The following is a 16768-nucleotide window of genomic DNA, read 5'->3' as shown; positions in this document are numbered from 1 at the left end:
CGATTGATTGCATGTATTACTGTGTAGGAATCTCGTCGTCGTCATCGTCATCGAAACCTTCGAGAATATTCCGCAACAACAAAATACATCGAGCGGAACAGCATCAAGCATTCCAGAAAATACTACGCCTCGACAAAAGTGCATTCCTCTTGTACGCATCAACAAACTAAATGCTCGTACGACCACTTCCATCAAGCATTCCAGAAAATTCGACGCCTCGACGAAAACAAAATTCCTCTCGTACGCGTCAATAACCACTTCCATCAAGCATTCCAGAAAATTCGACGCCTCGACGAAAACAAAATTCCTTTCGTACGCGTCAATAACCACTTCCACCAAGCATTCCAAAAACACTATAAAAGGAGGTACAACCCAAACAACGCCAGTCGACCCACAACAGCAAGCGTCGACACACAGCACCAGACCAGTCGACCCACAACAGCAAGCGTCGACACACAGCACCAGACCAGTCGACCCAGAGCAGCAAGCGTCGACACACAGCAGCAGACCAGTCAACATACAGCTCCTGACCAGCCACCACTACACTACGCGGACTTGGAAGATCAACCAGCCGGACGAGCCAGCAACACACTGCCGTATCCAGAGACCTTCCGTACATAGCTGAATGCTGAGCCAGCGACACTCTACCATATCCAGAGACCGCTGAACGACATACTTTTGCCCACAAATACCATACCTTTGTACAACCATAGGCAAACAATAAAACTTTATAAAACTAGCACAACAGTGTTTCGTTAGGCCGGGATACGGTCAACACACATGTAACCCGCCTACATTGGTACTACCCCGACGTGATCTACGCAACCTTCTGATCATCCAACAGCGCTGTCAACACATCGCTACCCCGCCTACATTGGTGACCCCATCTTTGAACCACACAACAGTGTTTCGTTAGGCCGGGATACGGTCAACACATCGTACCCCGCCTACATTGGTGACCCCATCTTAGAACTACGCAGCCTTCATAGCAGTCAACAGCGCAGTCAACACGGCAGCCCACAGTGCAGCCTTCACAACAACCAACAGCCGCCACGACAGCAGCCCACAGCGCAGCCTACATAGCAGCCTACATCGCAGCCCACATAGCAGCCCACATTGCAGCCTACATATCAGCCCACATCGCAGCCTACATAGCAGCCCACATCGCAGCCTACATAGCAGCCCACATCGCAGCCTACATAGCAGCCCACCTCGCAGCCTACATAGCAACCGCAGACTTCATAGCAACCGCAGACTTCACGCAACCGCAGCCTTCAACGCAGTCTACAACGCAACCCTCAACGCAGACTTCAAACGCAGTCCGCTACATGTCCCCACAACTAGTGACCATGTCAAACAACTCCGCAGCTTTCGCCACAACAAGACGCAACCCGGAGACAACAACCAAATGGATCCACTACTGTTGATCCGCCAGCACCGCTCATCACACCTTCGATGATTCATCACCTCGATGAGCCCATGCAGGACGCCGCAGCCTGCACAACAGCACCGTCCAGACCGACACAAACCTTCACTACCATTGTAACGACCGCAACAGTAACATGGTGTGAAAGTACATATGGACCAGCTACCAACACAACCCGCTGTTGAGTCAACCCACTCCAGCACAACCGGCGAAACAAATCGCCACTGAGCCAACTAGCTCCAACACAACACAGCCGCTGTCGAGACAACTAACTCCAGCACAATCAGCACAACGCCTGCACAACAACATCGTCCAGACCACCAACCTTCACTATCAACGTAGCCTAGACAGAATAAGCAACATGGTAGAAAAGAACAACTCGGACTGGTACGCAAAAAGAGATCCGCTGTCGAGACAACTAACTCCAGCACAACCAACGAAGACCAGCACTCAACGCACTTCGTCAACCAACGTTCTTCACGCAAGATCCGCTGTCGAGACAACTAACTCCAGCACAACCAACGAAGACCAGCACTCAACGCACTTCGTCAACCAACGTTCTTCACGCAAGACCCGCTGCCGAGACAACTAACTCCAGCACAACCAGCAAAACAGTCACGCGAATGACTCCACGCAGAACACAGCAGCCTGCACAACAGCACCATCCAAGCCATCACAAACCTTCACTACCAACGCAGCTCGCCCAAAATAAGCAACCTGGTAGAGAACAAGACTTGGACCGGCATGCAACACAAGACCCGCTGTTGAGACAACTTTCTCCAGCACAACCGGACAAACAACGACGCCATCGAGTCAATAGACTCCAACACATCAAGATTCCCACAAAATCACACACATCGCTAACACTCACCGGAGAGCCATGTAGGAATCTCGTCGTCGTCATCGTCATCGAAACCTTCGAGAATATTCCGCAACAACAAAATACATCGAGCGGAACAGCATCAAGCATTCCAGAAAATACTACGCCTCGACAAAAGTGCATTCCTCTTGTACGCATCAACAAACTAAATGCTCGTACGACCACTTCCATCAAGCATTCCAGAAAATTCGACGCCTCGACGAAAACAAAATTCCTCTCGTACGCGTCAATAACCACTTCCATCAAGCATTCCAGAAAATTCGACGCCTCGACGAAAACAAAATTCCTTTCGTACGCGTCAATAACCACTTCCACCAAGCATTCCAAAAACACTATAAAAGGAGGTACAACCCAAACAACGCCAGTCGACCCACAACAGCAAGCGTCGACACACAGCACCAGACCAGTCGACCCACAACAGCAAGCGTCGACACACAGCACCAGACCAGTCGACCCAGAGCAGCAAGCGTCGACACACAGCAGCAGACCAGTCAACATACAGCTCCTGACCAGCCACCACTACACTACGCGGACTTGGAAGATCAACCAGCCGGACGAGCCAGCAACACACTGCCGTATCCAGAGACCTTCCGTACATAGCTGAATGCTGAGCCAGCGACACTCTACCATATCCAGAGACCGCTGAACGACATACTTTTGCCCACAAATACCATACCTTTGTACAACCATAGGCAAACAATAAAACTTTATAAAACTAGCACAACAGTGTTTCGTTAGGCCGGGATACGGTCAACACACATGTAACCCGCCTACATTGGTACTACCCCGACGTGATCTACGCAACCTTCTGATCATCCAACAGCGCTGTCAACACATCGCTACCCCGCCTACATTGGTGACCCCATCTTTGAACCACACAACAGTGTTTCGTTAGGCCGGGATACGGTCAACACATCGTACCCCGCCTACAACTGCATATTTACTTGAGGCCAATATTGTTAAGATATTCCACTACGCCGAGCCAATATTAGTCTCATACAGTGGCGTGCGGTGAAATTCTCTTTCTTTTTGTCGTACAGCCTTACTTGATGTGCACGAGCAGGATACAAGAGGAATAGGCTGTTTCCTTGTATCCTGTGTAGGGATATATCGCATTGCGTACTTATTCATTATCGATGTCAATATACACGCATACTCCCACGTCACGCATATGTCCGCACCCCTCTGGAATGCACTTCTAATCAAGCAGAACAACCCTAGACAAAGACAACCGCACGCGACTGCGTGTAAAACTGAAATAGATACTGTCGCACTGCCAGATCAACAGAATTAACGCCAGTGAGCTTCAGCATCTCGAACATGGCTCACTCCGCGAAGCAACATACATTACATTAATACTTCGTCATACATACAATAACAAATGTATTTATCGAGCAATAAAGATCTTCTTCCAAACTCAACTGAGTTCCCATAGGCTGGGAAACGGTCGAAACCTTTAACCCGCCCTATACCTGCTTGCACATTAAGTAAGGCTGTACGACAAAGAGAGAGAGAATTTCACCGTACGCCACTGGTCTCGTGTATTATCTCGGAACACCTATTTACATGAGGCCGATATTAACTTGGCTTATTGGAATGTCGTAAAAATTGTCTTGTGCAGCATAAATTACATTGTTTACAATTTTAGTGTTTCCCCAAAGAATTTTATTTCGAGTAATTATTATGTATGAAAAGTACGTATTAATTTGTAGAGCTTCTTCATTTGAATATTGACCAGAGATTTGGATGTCACAGAAAGAAAGCATCTGTAATCGGATCATTCAACGTATTCGAAGGGTGGTTTAATTGCACAATAGTATCGAATGTGGTCACTGGTCGACGATTGGCAAGGTTTGGGCGAACCGGTGTTGGCGTGTGTGTGTGTGTGTGTGTGTGTGTGACGGCAACGGGTACGGCGGCGGCTGCGGTCGCGTGCGGCAAATCGTAGCAGTGATGAGCGAGCGCGGGGCGGGCGGCGAGGGGGGCGGCGGGGGCGGCGGCGGGGAGGTGGCGGGGGGCGCGGGGGCGGCGGGCGAGGGCGCGGCGCCGCCCCTGGAGCAGGTGATCGCGGCGGTTCGCGCGATGCATCAGCACCAGCCGCCCGACAGAGACACGGCTTCGCTTTGGCTCGGACAATTGCAAAAATCGGTCAGTAATCGACATCACCTCGTTTCGAAATTGGCGAGCTCGATGGCCAATTGGCGCCAATTTCGCCCCCTTATCGTTTCTGTGTCCGCTTTACGCGACTTCAGATCGCCGACACTTGAAAACATGTAGAGGTTATGATTAACGTCATTTACACGCTAATTCGATGGTATGCAACATTTTTCTGCCACAGATCTTTTTTCAATAGAAAATCCTCACTTAATCACTCGTTTGCAAAACTTTCTAAATCGAGCTACCTTGTCCTTATTATTGCACAATATATTTTTTTTATTTGACTAAAAACTATTTGAATTTATCTCATAGCTCATATTTGGACATAATTTTGGTCTCAACACAACTAGCCCGCATCGATAATATAAAAATAATTAAAAATTTAAAAATTTGAGTAAAAAAATAAAAGAAGTTTTTTTTGTACAATATAATTAAATATACTCAAAATTTACAGATTTTTTGTAATATGAAATTAAAGAATGAAATATATTATGTTCACTTTTGCCTCAAAAAGATGTTGATTTTAAATCAACATTTCAACCTCTGTGTTTTTGATGGAATTTAAAAATTAACTTTAAAACTTCACAAATTGTATGAAATGAGAATCGAATGAATACTTTGAATACTTTGATGTATATATCTGCAGTATGCTAATGTACAAATGAAATATGTACATGTAACATTTTGAATTAAAATTTTCAGATTCATTCTTGGTCCATATCGGATCAACTTTTGCAACAGAAACATGATATGGAGTCGTGCTACTTTGCCGCACAAACGATGAGATCGAAGATCCAACATTCGTTTTATGAATTGCCGGCCGAATCGCACCCGTCACTCAGAGATTCCTTACTAGAACACATTGTCGGCATAACGCAATCCACCAATCCTGCTATAATTACTCAGTTGTGTTTGGCTCTCGCCGACTTAGCCTTGCAAATGAACAGTTGGAATAATCCTATAGAGGACCTCATTAAGAAATTCGCCTCCAATAACGTATGGGTGCTTTTAGAAATAATCACTGTTATCCCCGAAGAAGTTACTTCGAGTTCGATGAGATTGGGCGAAAACAGACGAGACGAACTTAAACAATACCTCCTTTGCAATTCTGTGATAGTGAGTGAATTTTTAAAACAAACATTGACCAACGGTAGTCAGAATGGACAAGTTTCAATAAAGATAATCAAATGCCTAACGTCTTGGATATTAATTAAAGCTATTAGTTTAAGCGACATTACCGATAACGTTGTGTTAAATCATACGTTTCAAATATTAGGTGACCACACGGCGTGTCCAGATCTTCACGATGTCGCCACTGAATGCATTTGCGCTCTGTTGCAATGTTTAGAAGAAAACAACAACAACGAAAGTATCGAGCAAGTAGTTTTTACTAGTGTTATGTTACTGGAAAAGAGCTACCACTTAGCGGTGGCGGTCGAAGATCAAGAGAAGTCTATTAATTATAGTCGCATATTCACAGAACTAGGCGAATCGTTTTTAATCAAAATCATAAATCACAGTAGTATTAACAATGGAGAGAGTCATTTCGCAATAAAAGCTTTGGATTTAGTTTTGGTTTGCGTGGGACATCATGATTATGAAATAGCGGAGATATCGTTCAATTTATGGTACAGATTGTCCGAAGAGCTCTACAGAAAAGATGCGGAACCGTTAACTAATATTTTTAAGCCACATATTGAAAGATTAGTTAGTGCCCTTTGTCGACACTGCCAAATGGAACCTGACCATCAAGGGCTGTTAAACAAAGATGATGAATTTTATGTGAGTAGTTTTCTATTATTATTTTTCTAATCCTGCATATCCTTTCTATTATATGATGTAAATTTTGGTTTTAGGACTTCCGACAAAAAGTCTCCGAGCTCACAAAGGATGTTGTCTTTATTATTGGCTCGAGTCACTGTTTCAAACAATTCTTCTTTTCGATACAAAGCCCAGATGTGACTTGGGAAAGAACCGAAGCTGCATTATATATTATGCAAGCTGTGGCAAAAAATATTTTACCGTCAGTTAATGTTCATTAATGGTATCGACGATTGTTGTGATATGTATTTGTCTTAAAATTTGTATTGTTGCAGTGAAGAATATGATGTAGCTCCAAAAGTAGTCGAAGCTATTCTAGGAATGCCCGAATCTGCGCACATCGCCGTAAGACACACTTCCACATTACTTTTGGGTGAATTGTGCGAATGGATAGAGAAACATCCTGAATGCATACCTGCCACATTAGAGTACTTGTTGCATGCTCTTCAAAATGTTTCATTGGCATCGATGGCAGCCCATGCCTTACAGGTATTCTTTTTTTTCATATGAAACTAAACTTTTGCTTATTATGTATTACTATTTTTGTTTCTTTTATTAGGGAATATGTAGTGCCTGTCGCAGTCATATGCATATTCATTTAACGGGACTTCTTCAAATAGTACGCAGCTTGGATTCCTTTTGTTTGTCTACGAGTGCAGCCATTGATTTGTTGAGAGGTGTATCGGCTATCATTGGATATCTTCCGCACGAACAGGTACTGATTTTTGTGTTTCATAAATTAAATCTTCTTCAATTTTTTTATGTTTATTAATTTTATTTTAAAAATTTCAGATTACTACGGTAATGCAAGAAGCTTGTGCCGTACAAATAACAGCTCTTGCGACATTGAATAGCCACAATGTCACAGTTAATAAGGGGTCTATGTCCGATCCAACGATCTGGCTCGATAGATTAGCTGCACTGTTTAGATATTGCAAATTGAATATTGAATTTGGTCAAACGCATCCATGTTTGGCTGTTTTAATCGATATATGGCCTGTGTTATCTGCTACTATGGATAAGTAATTAATTTTGTATATATATCATGATATTTAATTTTTTGAATAGAAGAGGACAATGGATGTATATCTACAAAAGGGATTCAATCTACTTTAGTTGTAGCAATAATGTGGTGTTATTTTCTATCATAAAATTTTCCAAGTTTATTTTTATATCATTCAAAAATTGTAGTTGCAGTTGAATGCTTTATGCAGAAATATATCGAAATATTTGAGCAAACTAAAAGACAGTCACTTTTTGCTGTCTTAATTTTGAAGCAGAAAAAATGTGTGTATTTATATTATAACAGAATTTGTTATCTTATGGTATATTATATTTATTTTTAGGTATAGCGGTGATTTGCGGATAATGGAACGACTCTGTCGTTGTTTGAGATTCGCAATCCGATTTCTCGGAAAGCATGGAGCTTTATTATTCGATCCGCTTGCAAAACAAATGGTTATAATCTATTTAGCTCATCGACATAGTTGTTTTTTGTATTTAGCTAGTATTTTGGTGGATGAGTTTGCCGAAGATCAAAATTGCACAAAAGGATTAATGGAAATGTTGCAAGCTCTAATCATACCTACATTTCAATTGTTACAATGCTCTGGTTTGTCTCAACATCCAGATACTGTGGATGACTTATTCAGATTATGCGTGCGATTTTTGCAAAGAATTCCATTGCATTTCCTTCAGAGTACGGCGTTAGACGCAATTATACAGTGCGCTCTGATGGCTTGTTCACTGGATCACAGGGACGCAAATTCATCAGCAATGAAATTCCTCTCAGATTTTATACACATGGGACGAAGTTCTCACGCGGAAGTTCAGCAGTGTGCGGCCTTAATTGGCGCAAAATTGATGCAACATGGAGAATTACTAATTTCAAACTTAGTACAATCAAGTATTTTTTGTCTTCATGCGTACATGTTGCACGATGTGGCCACTGTTTTGTTTGAACTGTTGAAATGGAATAGGTCAATTATTAACAGTTGGTTGGAAAGCGTTTTAAGAGTATTGCCGCAAAAATCAGCGTGTGCAACGCCAATTCAAATTATGCATTTCCACAAAACATTGTCAGAGTAAGTACATATAATGGCATTATAGAGATATGTATGTATTATTATAATCAATGGATTAATATTATTTTATTTTTATATTTTAGAGCCGACACAGAGAAACATGTACACGAGGTTCTACGGGAATTTGTTAGACTATATCATTGACATTATTTTTTATAAAAAGAACGCTGACAAATGATGGAATTTTACATTATAATTATTCCTTTTTTTAAAACATAATCTTTTATTTATGTTTCTTAACTTGCATTAAAGAAAATATTTATGTAAATGCATGTCAAATACATATATACATACATATATATATATATATATATATATATATATATATATATATATATATATATATATATATATATATATATATAATAGTTCTAATATAAATTCGTGGATTATCTTTTAGGTATCCAAAACATGAAATCAAACATTTGTCTAATTCTGTTCTTATTTTTTTATTTATGTTGTTAAATAATTTGACTACTAACGCATTTACGAATGTTAATAATTATTGTATTATTATACGATATTTTGGACTGAAAGAAAAAAATAAATAATTATATTTTCCAAAGACAGTTTGTTTTTAATTGTTATGTAACAAATTGACATTTGGTCACATTGGAATATATATTTACTTTAGATATATACGTAAATTGTAACATCGTTGTCTAACAATATCTACATAACAGTTGGGCTGAAAAGTTCGTAGGCTAGCATAGAAAAAAATCCTTTTTTTGTTAGAATTTGATTTTATTATTCACTATAGTTGCCTTCGAGGGCGATACAACGATTATAGCGGTCATACAATTTTTCGATACCATTTTTATAGTACGATTTGTCTTTAGCCTCAAAATAGGCTTCAGTTTCGGCGATTACCTCTTCATCGGCGCAAAATTTCTGTCCAGCGAGCATCTGAGAACAGGAAAAAGTCGCTGGGGGCCAGATCTGGAGAATACGGTGGATGCAGAAGCAATTCGAAGCCCAATTCATGCAATTTTGCCATCGTTTTCATTGATTTGTGACACGGTGCATTGTCTTGTTGAAACAGCACTTTCTTCTTCTTCAAATGGGGCTGTTTTTCCGCGATTTCGTCCTTCAAACGCTACAATAACGCTACGTAAGAGTCGCTGTTTATGGTTTTTCCCTTTTTAAGATAGTCGATGAATATTATACCATGCGCATCCCAAAATACTGATGCCATAACCTTGCCAGCCGACTTTTGCGTCTTTCCACGCTTTGGAGTCACTTCATCACGTGCAGTCCACTCCGCTGACTGTCGATTGGACTCCGGTGTGAAATGATGGACCATGTTTCATCCATTGTCACATATCGACGCAAAAATTCGGGTTTATTACGATTGAACAGCTCCAAACACTGCTCAGAATCATCAATTCGTTGTTCTTTTTGGTCGATTGTGAGCTCGCGCGGCACCCACTTCGAACAGAGCTTTTGCATACCCAAATATTCATTCACGATATGTCCAACACGTTCCTTTAATATCTTTAGGGTCTCAAATATCTCAATCAACTTCACTTTACGTTAATCCAAAATTATTTTGTGGACTTTTTTGTTTTCGTCGGTAGCAGCCTCTTTGGGGCGTCCACTGCGTGCATCGTCTTCGGTTCTCATTTCGCCTCGTTTAAACTTAGCAAACCACTTCTTAACGGTTGATTTTCCTGGTGCAAGGTCCGAATAATGTTTATCAAGCCAAGCCTTGGCTTCAATAGTATTTTTTTTCGCCAAAAAGCAATGCTTTATTAACACACGAAATTCCTTTTTATCCATTTTTTCAAACTTATAAAAGTTGCTTCACTCAAAATGCTATAGCTCACAAACTAATAATACGACAGCTGTCAAATGTATACACGTGTCTTTTGAAGGTTAGGGCTAACTAAAAATCATATGGATTTAATATTAGTAGCGCCATATATGTGTCAGCCTACGAACTTTTCAGCCCACCTAATAAGTTTATAAAATTTACTAGAATAATATATTTTTCTAATAATATAAATAATATATTTATGTAGTGCTTTTTTTTATTTTAAGAAAAAAAATTGAGGATGAGTTTGGTTAGCTTATGAAAATACTTGTTGAGAAGCTATATTGGGTTTTGAGTTTGTATTTTTATTTCACATATGTTAGAACTATGTAAGATTATCATACTAGCTTTTAATTTTGATGTGTTGATCATGTTTCGACATTACACAACATACATATTTCAGAATACTCGGGGGGGGGGGGGGGGGGGGGTGTCATTAAATTCGTAATAGTTTATTGAAGCAATTTGTAGTGCTGCGTAGGGGTGGATGGAGGATCCAAATGAAAGGCCAAAATCGCTTCGCAGCATTTATTGACTAATTCGGGATATCCACGCCCAGCGAGCGCTCGTTCCAGAATGAGTTGATATGATCTAAGTACCTCTTAATGAAGGGCAAGCTGCTCACTACAGCTTCCCTGATCCGTTTGTTTCTCTATTGTCTAGAACGTACAGTTTTACAGTCAAAAACAATCTCACGCTCTCAGGATTTTGAGGACTAGCGGGAAGTGCCGTTCGGCCTAGTCCGAGGGTCCCCATTGTCCACTCCCGAATGCACTCTAGGCGGCGACTAATCCCCATAATGTCCCATGTTACATTAGTATACAGTAATACATATAAAAAATATCTATTACTGGGGGGTTTTTCAGACAGGTGAAAGTTAAATAATAAACAATTATGTTTAACTACTTAAATCAGGAGCAAAAAATATTTCAGCAGGTTTCTTTTCGATAAACTAGACCTCGTGGAATTGGATATTATTTTTCAAAAATAAAAAAACCACTTCTAAAATTCTCCTTCCTAATGCCTTATTTGCATCCAGACGTTGGAGACCACCTCGTCGATTATTTGCAGATATCCGCATTGGTTTTCAGCGGCTCGGAATAGACCTTCGGCGTTTATAGATCTGTTCATACCAATCCAACACGACCCGTATCCTGCAGGTGTCCTGCAAGTGCGGATAGTATTCTTTGGTACATTATACGCATGCGCATTTACGCATTCATGCGCGTCCATTTAGAATGTATTAAAGAATACTGTCCGTACTTGCAGGATTCGGGTCGTGCTGGATAGGTATGAACAGACCTTATATCGGTCCACAAGCGTATGTTTCGAAGGTTCGGTGATTACTAGTCAAATGTGAACCGGTCACAGGACAACCGATCGCTCTAGATCGGTCACACGTGATCACCCGTCACGAGAAAACTGGTCACACCCTAAAATTGGTCAACCAGTTTTAGTGTGACGGGTGATCACGTGTCGCCGATCTAGAGTGACCGGTTCACATTTGACTAGTAATCACCGAACCGTTTCGAAGCCTATACAACTTCCTGCCAATACATTTTCTACTTTTTTTTTCCCATGAGTATCAAACGGAGAAATTCGTATTTTAGACCCCGTATCATATGTCCAAGATACTCGATCTTTCTCCACTTGATGACAGAAACAAGTTCCCTGCCTCTCCCTATCATGCTGAGCAGCTTCATTTGTGACTTTTTTGGTCAATGGGATCTTCAGCATACGCCTGCACACACACCTATCCTGGTCTGAAGACCACGTCTAAAACCTACTACACACTTAAGAAGAGGTATGTATAAACGGCCCGACATTGTTATATATGTGGAATATAAAACTAATTTCGGAAGCGTCACTTGGTGTATGGCCGTGAAGTGAGTTGCTAGCTAGCCGCCGGCTAACGTCTCGCGTTCAAACAGTCGAGCACTATTTCGAACGTTCGTCAACCGTATTGTTACCCGATCTCCGAGGATGGACAACAAGTGGGGCCCCCGCGGCACCGGCAAAGCGACACCAGCTCATGCCAAGGAGTCGTTCTCGATCAGGACCAGAACCCAACTCAGACGAAGTAAATCCGTGTCTGAACTCCAAAAGCTGCAGAGCCAGCAGGCAGCAAACCGTCGCCCCGTAATCGATCGCAACGGAGCCAACTATCCTCGCGTCCATCCTTTACTCCCGCCGCCAAACACCCTCAAAGAGAACAAGTCATCGGTTCGGAACACGGTCGGCCCAACCCTGGCCCGAAAACGCGTCGCCCCCCCGGCCTCCGCCCCCCAGGCCTCCGCCAAAAAGATGCGCCCCATACCGAACGCTACCGCGCCTCCTAAAACGGTCGTTTCAAAAAAAATCCCCCCCTACGACTTCAAAGCTCGATACAACGACTTGCTCGAGAAGCACAAATCTATGAAAGCGACCTATCTCGACCTGAAGAATTCTCAAGACGAGCGAGACGAGGACCTGATAGAACTTCGAGCCGAGCGAGAGTTCTTAACCGAGCGTGTTAAATGCCTCGAAAGTACGATAGGGTCGAACGAATCTCTCATTTCCAAGTTGAGTGATAATTTGAAAGTTACCACCGATAGTTTGAATGCCGTCACCAATGAGTGTGAGATGGTGAATCAGGATAACTATCGTCTGAATGAGGAATTGAGCAGGGCTGAAACGGAATTGGACGAGACAAAACAGAAGTTGCAAGATATTACTGCAAGACATTCTCGCAGCGAAAAAATTAACAAACAACAAGAACAGGTTTTATATTCATTATTTATATTTGATTACAAAAAACAATTATGAATTTATATTACATTATCACCTAGTTGAGGTTTTTTATTTTATCACTTTTTTATATAATTACTATCCTACAGGTTATATCTAAACAAGCTGAAGATATTGAAATATTGCAAGAAAATACACTGCGCTTGGAGTGGGAACGTAGAAGCTTACACAACAAACTACAAGATCTCAAAGGTGATATAACACTCTTTGAATGTAATCCTGATATATAATATATTTGCATTTTTGCTGAATGTCTTCTATTTTAGGTAATATACGAGTTATATTCCGTGTGCGACCACCACTGGCTGAGGGACGAACTGTGGCTATGATGAGTTTTCCAGACGCGTGCACACTCGAAATGGAACGATTCGAAGCAAATCGACGATTGACAAAATATGACTTTAAGGTTCATTCAATTGTCACTATTTTCATCCTGTGGCTTAAACTCAAATACAAATCTTTATTAATTCACACTTACTGATTGTAAATTTGGTTATTCAGTCATTTTTCAAAATATAAACATGTTTGGAATTACATTATTATTTATTTACTAATTATGTTCTAATAGTTTGACAGAGTTTTTGGCCCTTCAAGTAGTCAGGAAGATATTTGGGAAGAGGTTTCATGTTTAATCCAAAGCGCACTTGATGGCTACAATGCTTGTATTTTTGCATATGGACAAACCGGATCAGGTATATATTTTGTTTTGTCGATTTTTCATAGTTTGAGAAAAAAACAAAAGTTTATTTTGCTTAAATGTATCTAATAAATCGTTCTAACAAAATACATATGTTGAATCACAGGTAAAACGTATACGATGGAAGGTTCTTTAGCTGATTTAGGAATAATTCCAAGATGTTGTAAAATGATTTTTGATTCAATTAATATCCTCTCCAAATCCGGGTAAGAATATATGACCATATTTGTATTCAAATATTATATTGCTAAAAATCATCGACTTATTTTGTATTTTGATACTTCAGTTGGAAATACACAGTGCATGCATCGTTTTTGGAAATTTACAACGAGCATCTGTACGATTTATTAGAACCCACAAGAGACCCGAGAGACTTTGAAATCCGAATGACCGATGCAAAAGGTAGTGACGTATATGTTACTAATCTTTCAGAGCAGGTATAATGTAATAAGACAGTGAATGTCATAGTTAATCGAAGTCATACCGTCCTCATTGCTAACTTAATGTTTATATAGGAAGTGAAATCAGCAGACGAATTGTTGATATTGGCCTCAAGGGCTCAGATGAATCGACAAACTGCGGCAACGTCAGCCAACGAACGGTCTTCCAGATCACACAGTGTGACACGGGTGCGTCTCATTGCCACTCATGCGGCAAAAGCATTGACATTAAGCAGTAGAATATGTCTAGTGGATCTAGCTGGTAGTGAGAGTGCAAAGAATACACAGAGGCTCAAAGAAACTAAAAATATCAATCGCAGTTTGAGTGAACTTGGACAGGTGTGTATTACATATATTGCAATTAGAAATATTTTAAATATGTAACAATTATCATACTAATGTTTTATTTTTCAGGTTATTTTGGCTCTTCAACAGAAGCAGGAACACGTGCCATTTAGAAATTCAAAATTGACCCGTTTACTTGAGCCGCAGTTGGGCGGTGCTGCTAAAGCTCTCTTAGTAGCCGCTGCTGCACCGTATGAAGATTGCTGTCAGGAGTCATTGTCGACACTTCGTTTCGCCACACAAGTGGGACATTGTTCGACGGCAGCTGCTAGACGCAATCTCGCACTAGCTCAGCCTACGATGGTACAGCCCAAAGATTCTTAGTGCTACTTATAATATTATATTTATTTTTAGTTTTGTGTCATAATTTTAATTTGTAAAATAGATTTATTATTTTTATAAGCCATTATGTATGTTTATATTGCAATTTTTAATTTCGCGTTAAATTAATAATATTGACGTAAATTTTGTGATAATTTTTTAAAAAGACACGTATATCGCATTGTTTAAGCATTCTCGCATCAATCACAATAATATGTTAATTTGTCGTTATTTGATTGTCTTATATTGACTGTATACTGGTATTACTAAAATATTACAGACTTTCAGTACGAGAATGATTTGATGAAAATTTTGAGAATTCTACTTAAGTTAGTACTACTGAATTGAGGCTTGTCCTTCACACATACGAAATTAATATACATATAATATATTTTTACAATAAAATTAAAAGAAAATGATGTGTTTGTGTATTTATGCAAATAGAATTTAATAATTTTGTATTATGAACAAATGTCTGCTGTCTACTGATTGTACAATATATAGATATGTTATATAAATAATATATATATAGTTTTTCACAAATTTTCTAATTATTATATTTATATTCTAAAATATCATGATTTTAAATCTGACTAAAAATGTACTCATTACAAACATCAAAAAGAGAATATAATGAGATAATTCTCAAACTCTATAAACAACATTATGTCCATTATATACATAGTAATGATGATCTATTTTAACATGTGAAAATCCATGGCATTTTTACTTTCAAAAGAGACTAATGTCCAATTGCATAAACAAATTTAATGTTACTACTACTAATAACTTAACTATAATATATACGTATATGGAATAACCATATACATATATCAATTGACGGGCTGAAAACCAGACTGGTACAAGTGACATTTTTAAAAAAATCTGGTTTAAGTATTAAAATAATAGCATATATGAAATGCTATTATTTTAGCACTTAAACCAGCTTTTTTTTAAATGTCACTTGTACCAGTCTGGTTTTCAGCCTGGCAATTATGTTGAATATCTTTACCTGAATGCGAGTACAATGAATTGTATTTTTTATATACATATATGTACACATAAAATACAATTGTCATGAAATAACTTATGAACTTACTCGCCTCTCATTTCCTTTCTATTCTTCCTTAAAACTAATACCTGATGAATTTTTCATGCAATTATGTATATTGTTTGTATTATATTTGTGGTATGATTATGTTTGGTGTGTGTCAATGTGTGTTCATTTTGTACAAGTAAAATGAAAGATTACAAAAATTTGTTCTATATATAGTAAATAGATACATACATACTGTTGTTACAAAAAAATTCAACTAAATCGCTAGTATTATGGATGTTTGTATAAACATGGAATAGGTTTATATTTATTTTTATTTAAATTGGCACACACAATAAAATATAAAAGAAAGCAGTACAGTGAGACAAAAAAAATACAAATACAAATATGTAGTACATATTTATAATTTCATCATAGCCTATCATTTGATTTCAGAAAAAAAAATATTTTTGTCTTTAAACCATTTTCTAATTACATTTCAATAACCATTGTATTAAATTTTCAATTTTATTCTCAAATTTCCACAATTTACTATTGAACGTATATATTTTTGTAGTATTGAAATTTATTATACTAGTGAAATTCGATATTTCTTCGAAATTCTCGAGTTCTTTGTTGGCGAGAGTGAAATCTGAGAAAGAGCTTACATATTTCACTATGCATAGCAGACTATGATCGATATACATATGTATATATCACAGCATTTCATGCAAATAAATGTTTTTCTTAAACGAAAACTCAAAATGTCAATAATTACATACATGCAAATAGATAGAAAGCAATTCGAATTTTAGATCTCGTTAAATTACTTATTATTAACCATTAATACATGTTTGAGTAAATTTAATCCACTTTAAATGGAAAATTACTGGAGAAATACTCTTACAATAGCACCGATAAGGGAATTCATGCAGTTTTTAGTCATTTGGTTTAATTTAAT

General features: G+C 39.0%; 3 protein-coding genes across 3 annotated transcripts in view; 2 read left to right on the top strand and 1 right to left on the bottom strand.

Annotated features, from left to right (window-relative positions):
• Cyt-c1 (Cytochrome c1) overlaps window positions 1-89 on the bottom strand; it is a 50398-nt gene extending 50309 nt beyond the window's left edge. The window contains exon 1 of the mRNA XM_077430523.1: window positions 21-89. The gene's annotated coding sequence lies outside the window, so the exon portion shown is untranslated. The remainder of the gene's footprint in view (window positions 1-20) is intronic.
• Window positions 90-4373: 4284 nt separating this feature from the next.
• Tnpo-SR (transportin 3) lies at window positions 4374-8636 on the top strand. The gene is made up of 8 exons (XM_077430736.1): window positions 4374-4454; window positions 5166-6245; window positions 6320-6486; window positions 6560-6773; window positions 6844-6999; window positions 7077-7306; window positions 7631-8368; window positions 8452-8636. Exons 1-8 carry the CDS (start codon window positions 4389-4391, stop codon window positions 8510-8512), a joined length of 2712 nt encoding a protein of 903 aa, XP_077286862.1. The 5' UTR covers window positions 4374-4388; the 3' UTR covers window positions 8513-8636.
• A 3481-nt stretch (window positions 8637-12117) lies between these two features.
• LOC143911892 (protein claret segregational-like) lies at window positions 12118-15021 on the top strand. Its single transcript, XM_077430982.1, has 8 exons — window positions 12118-12941; window positions 13058-13160; window positions 13235-13374; window positions 13537-13660; window positions 13772-13871; window positions 13952-14102; window positions 14181-14444; window positions 14520-15021. The coding sequence occupies exons 1-8, from the start codon at window positions 12165-12167 to the stop codon at window positions 14772-14774; spliced, it is 1914 nt and encodes a 637-aa protein (XP_077287108.1). The 5' UTR covers window positions 12118-12164; the 3' UTR covers window positions 14775-15021.
• Window positions 15022-16768: the final 1747 nt, after the last annotated feature.

This window comes from Arctopsyche grandis, chromosome 5 (assembly GCF_051622035.1).
Source record: "Arctopsyche grandis isolate Sample6627 chromosome 5, ASM5162203v2, whole genome shotgun sequence".
NCBI lineage: Eukaryota > Metazoa > Arthropoda > Insecta > Trichoptera > Hydropsychidae > Arctopsyche > Arctopsyche grandis.
The sequence above is the reverse complement of the archived record's forward strand: the minus strand, read 5'-3'. Positions and strand labels throughout refer to the sequence as shown.

Coding starts and splice junctions, on each gene's coding strand:
- Tnpo-SR (XM_077430736.1), top strand. CDS start 4,389: ATGCATCAGCACCAGCCGCCCGACAGAGACACGGCTTCGCTTTGGCTC. Junction 6,246..6,319: donor ACAAAGATGATGAATTTTAT/GTGAGTAGTTTT, acceptor TTTTGGTTTTAG/GACTTCCGACAAAAAGTCTC. Junction 6,774..6,843: donor TGGCAGCCCATGCCTTACAG/GTATTCTTTTTT, acceptor TTCTTTTATTAG/GGAATATGTAGTGCCTGTCG.
- LOC143911892 (XM_077430982.1), top strand. CDS start 12,165: ATGGACAACAAGTGGGGCCCCCGCGGCACCGGCAAAGCGACACCAGCT. Junction 13,375..13,536: donor TGACAAAATATGACTTTAAG/GTTCATTCAATT, acceptor ATGTTCTAATAG/TTTGACAGAGTTTTTGGCCC. Junction 13,872..13,951: donor AATATCCTCTCCAAATCCGG/GTAAGAATATAT, acceptor TTGATACTTCAG/TTGGAAATACACAGTGCATG.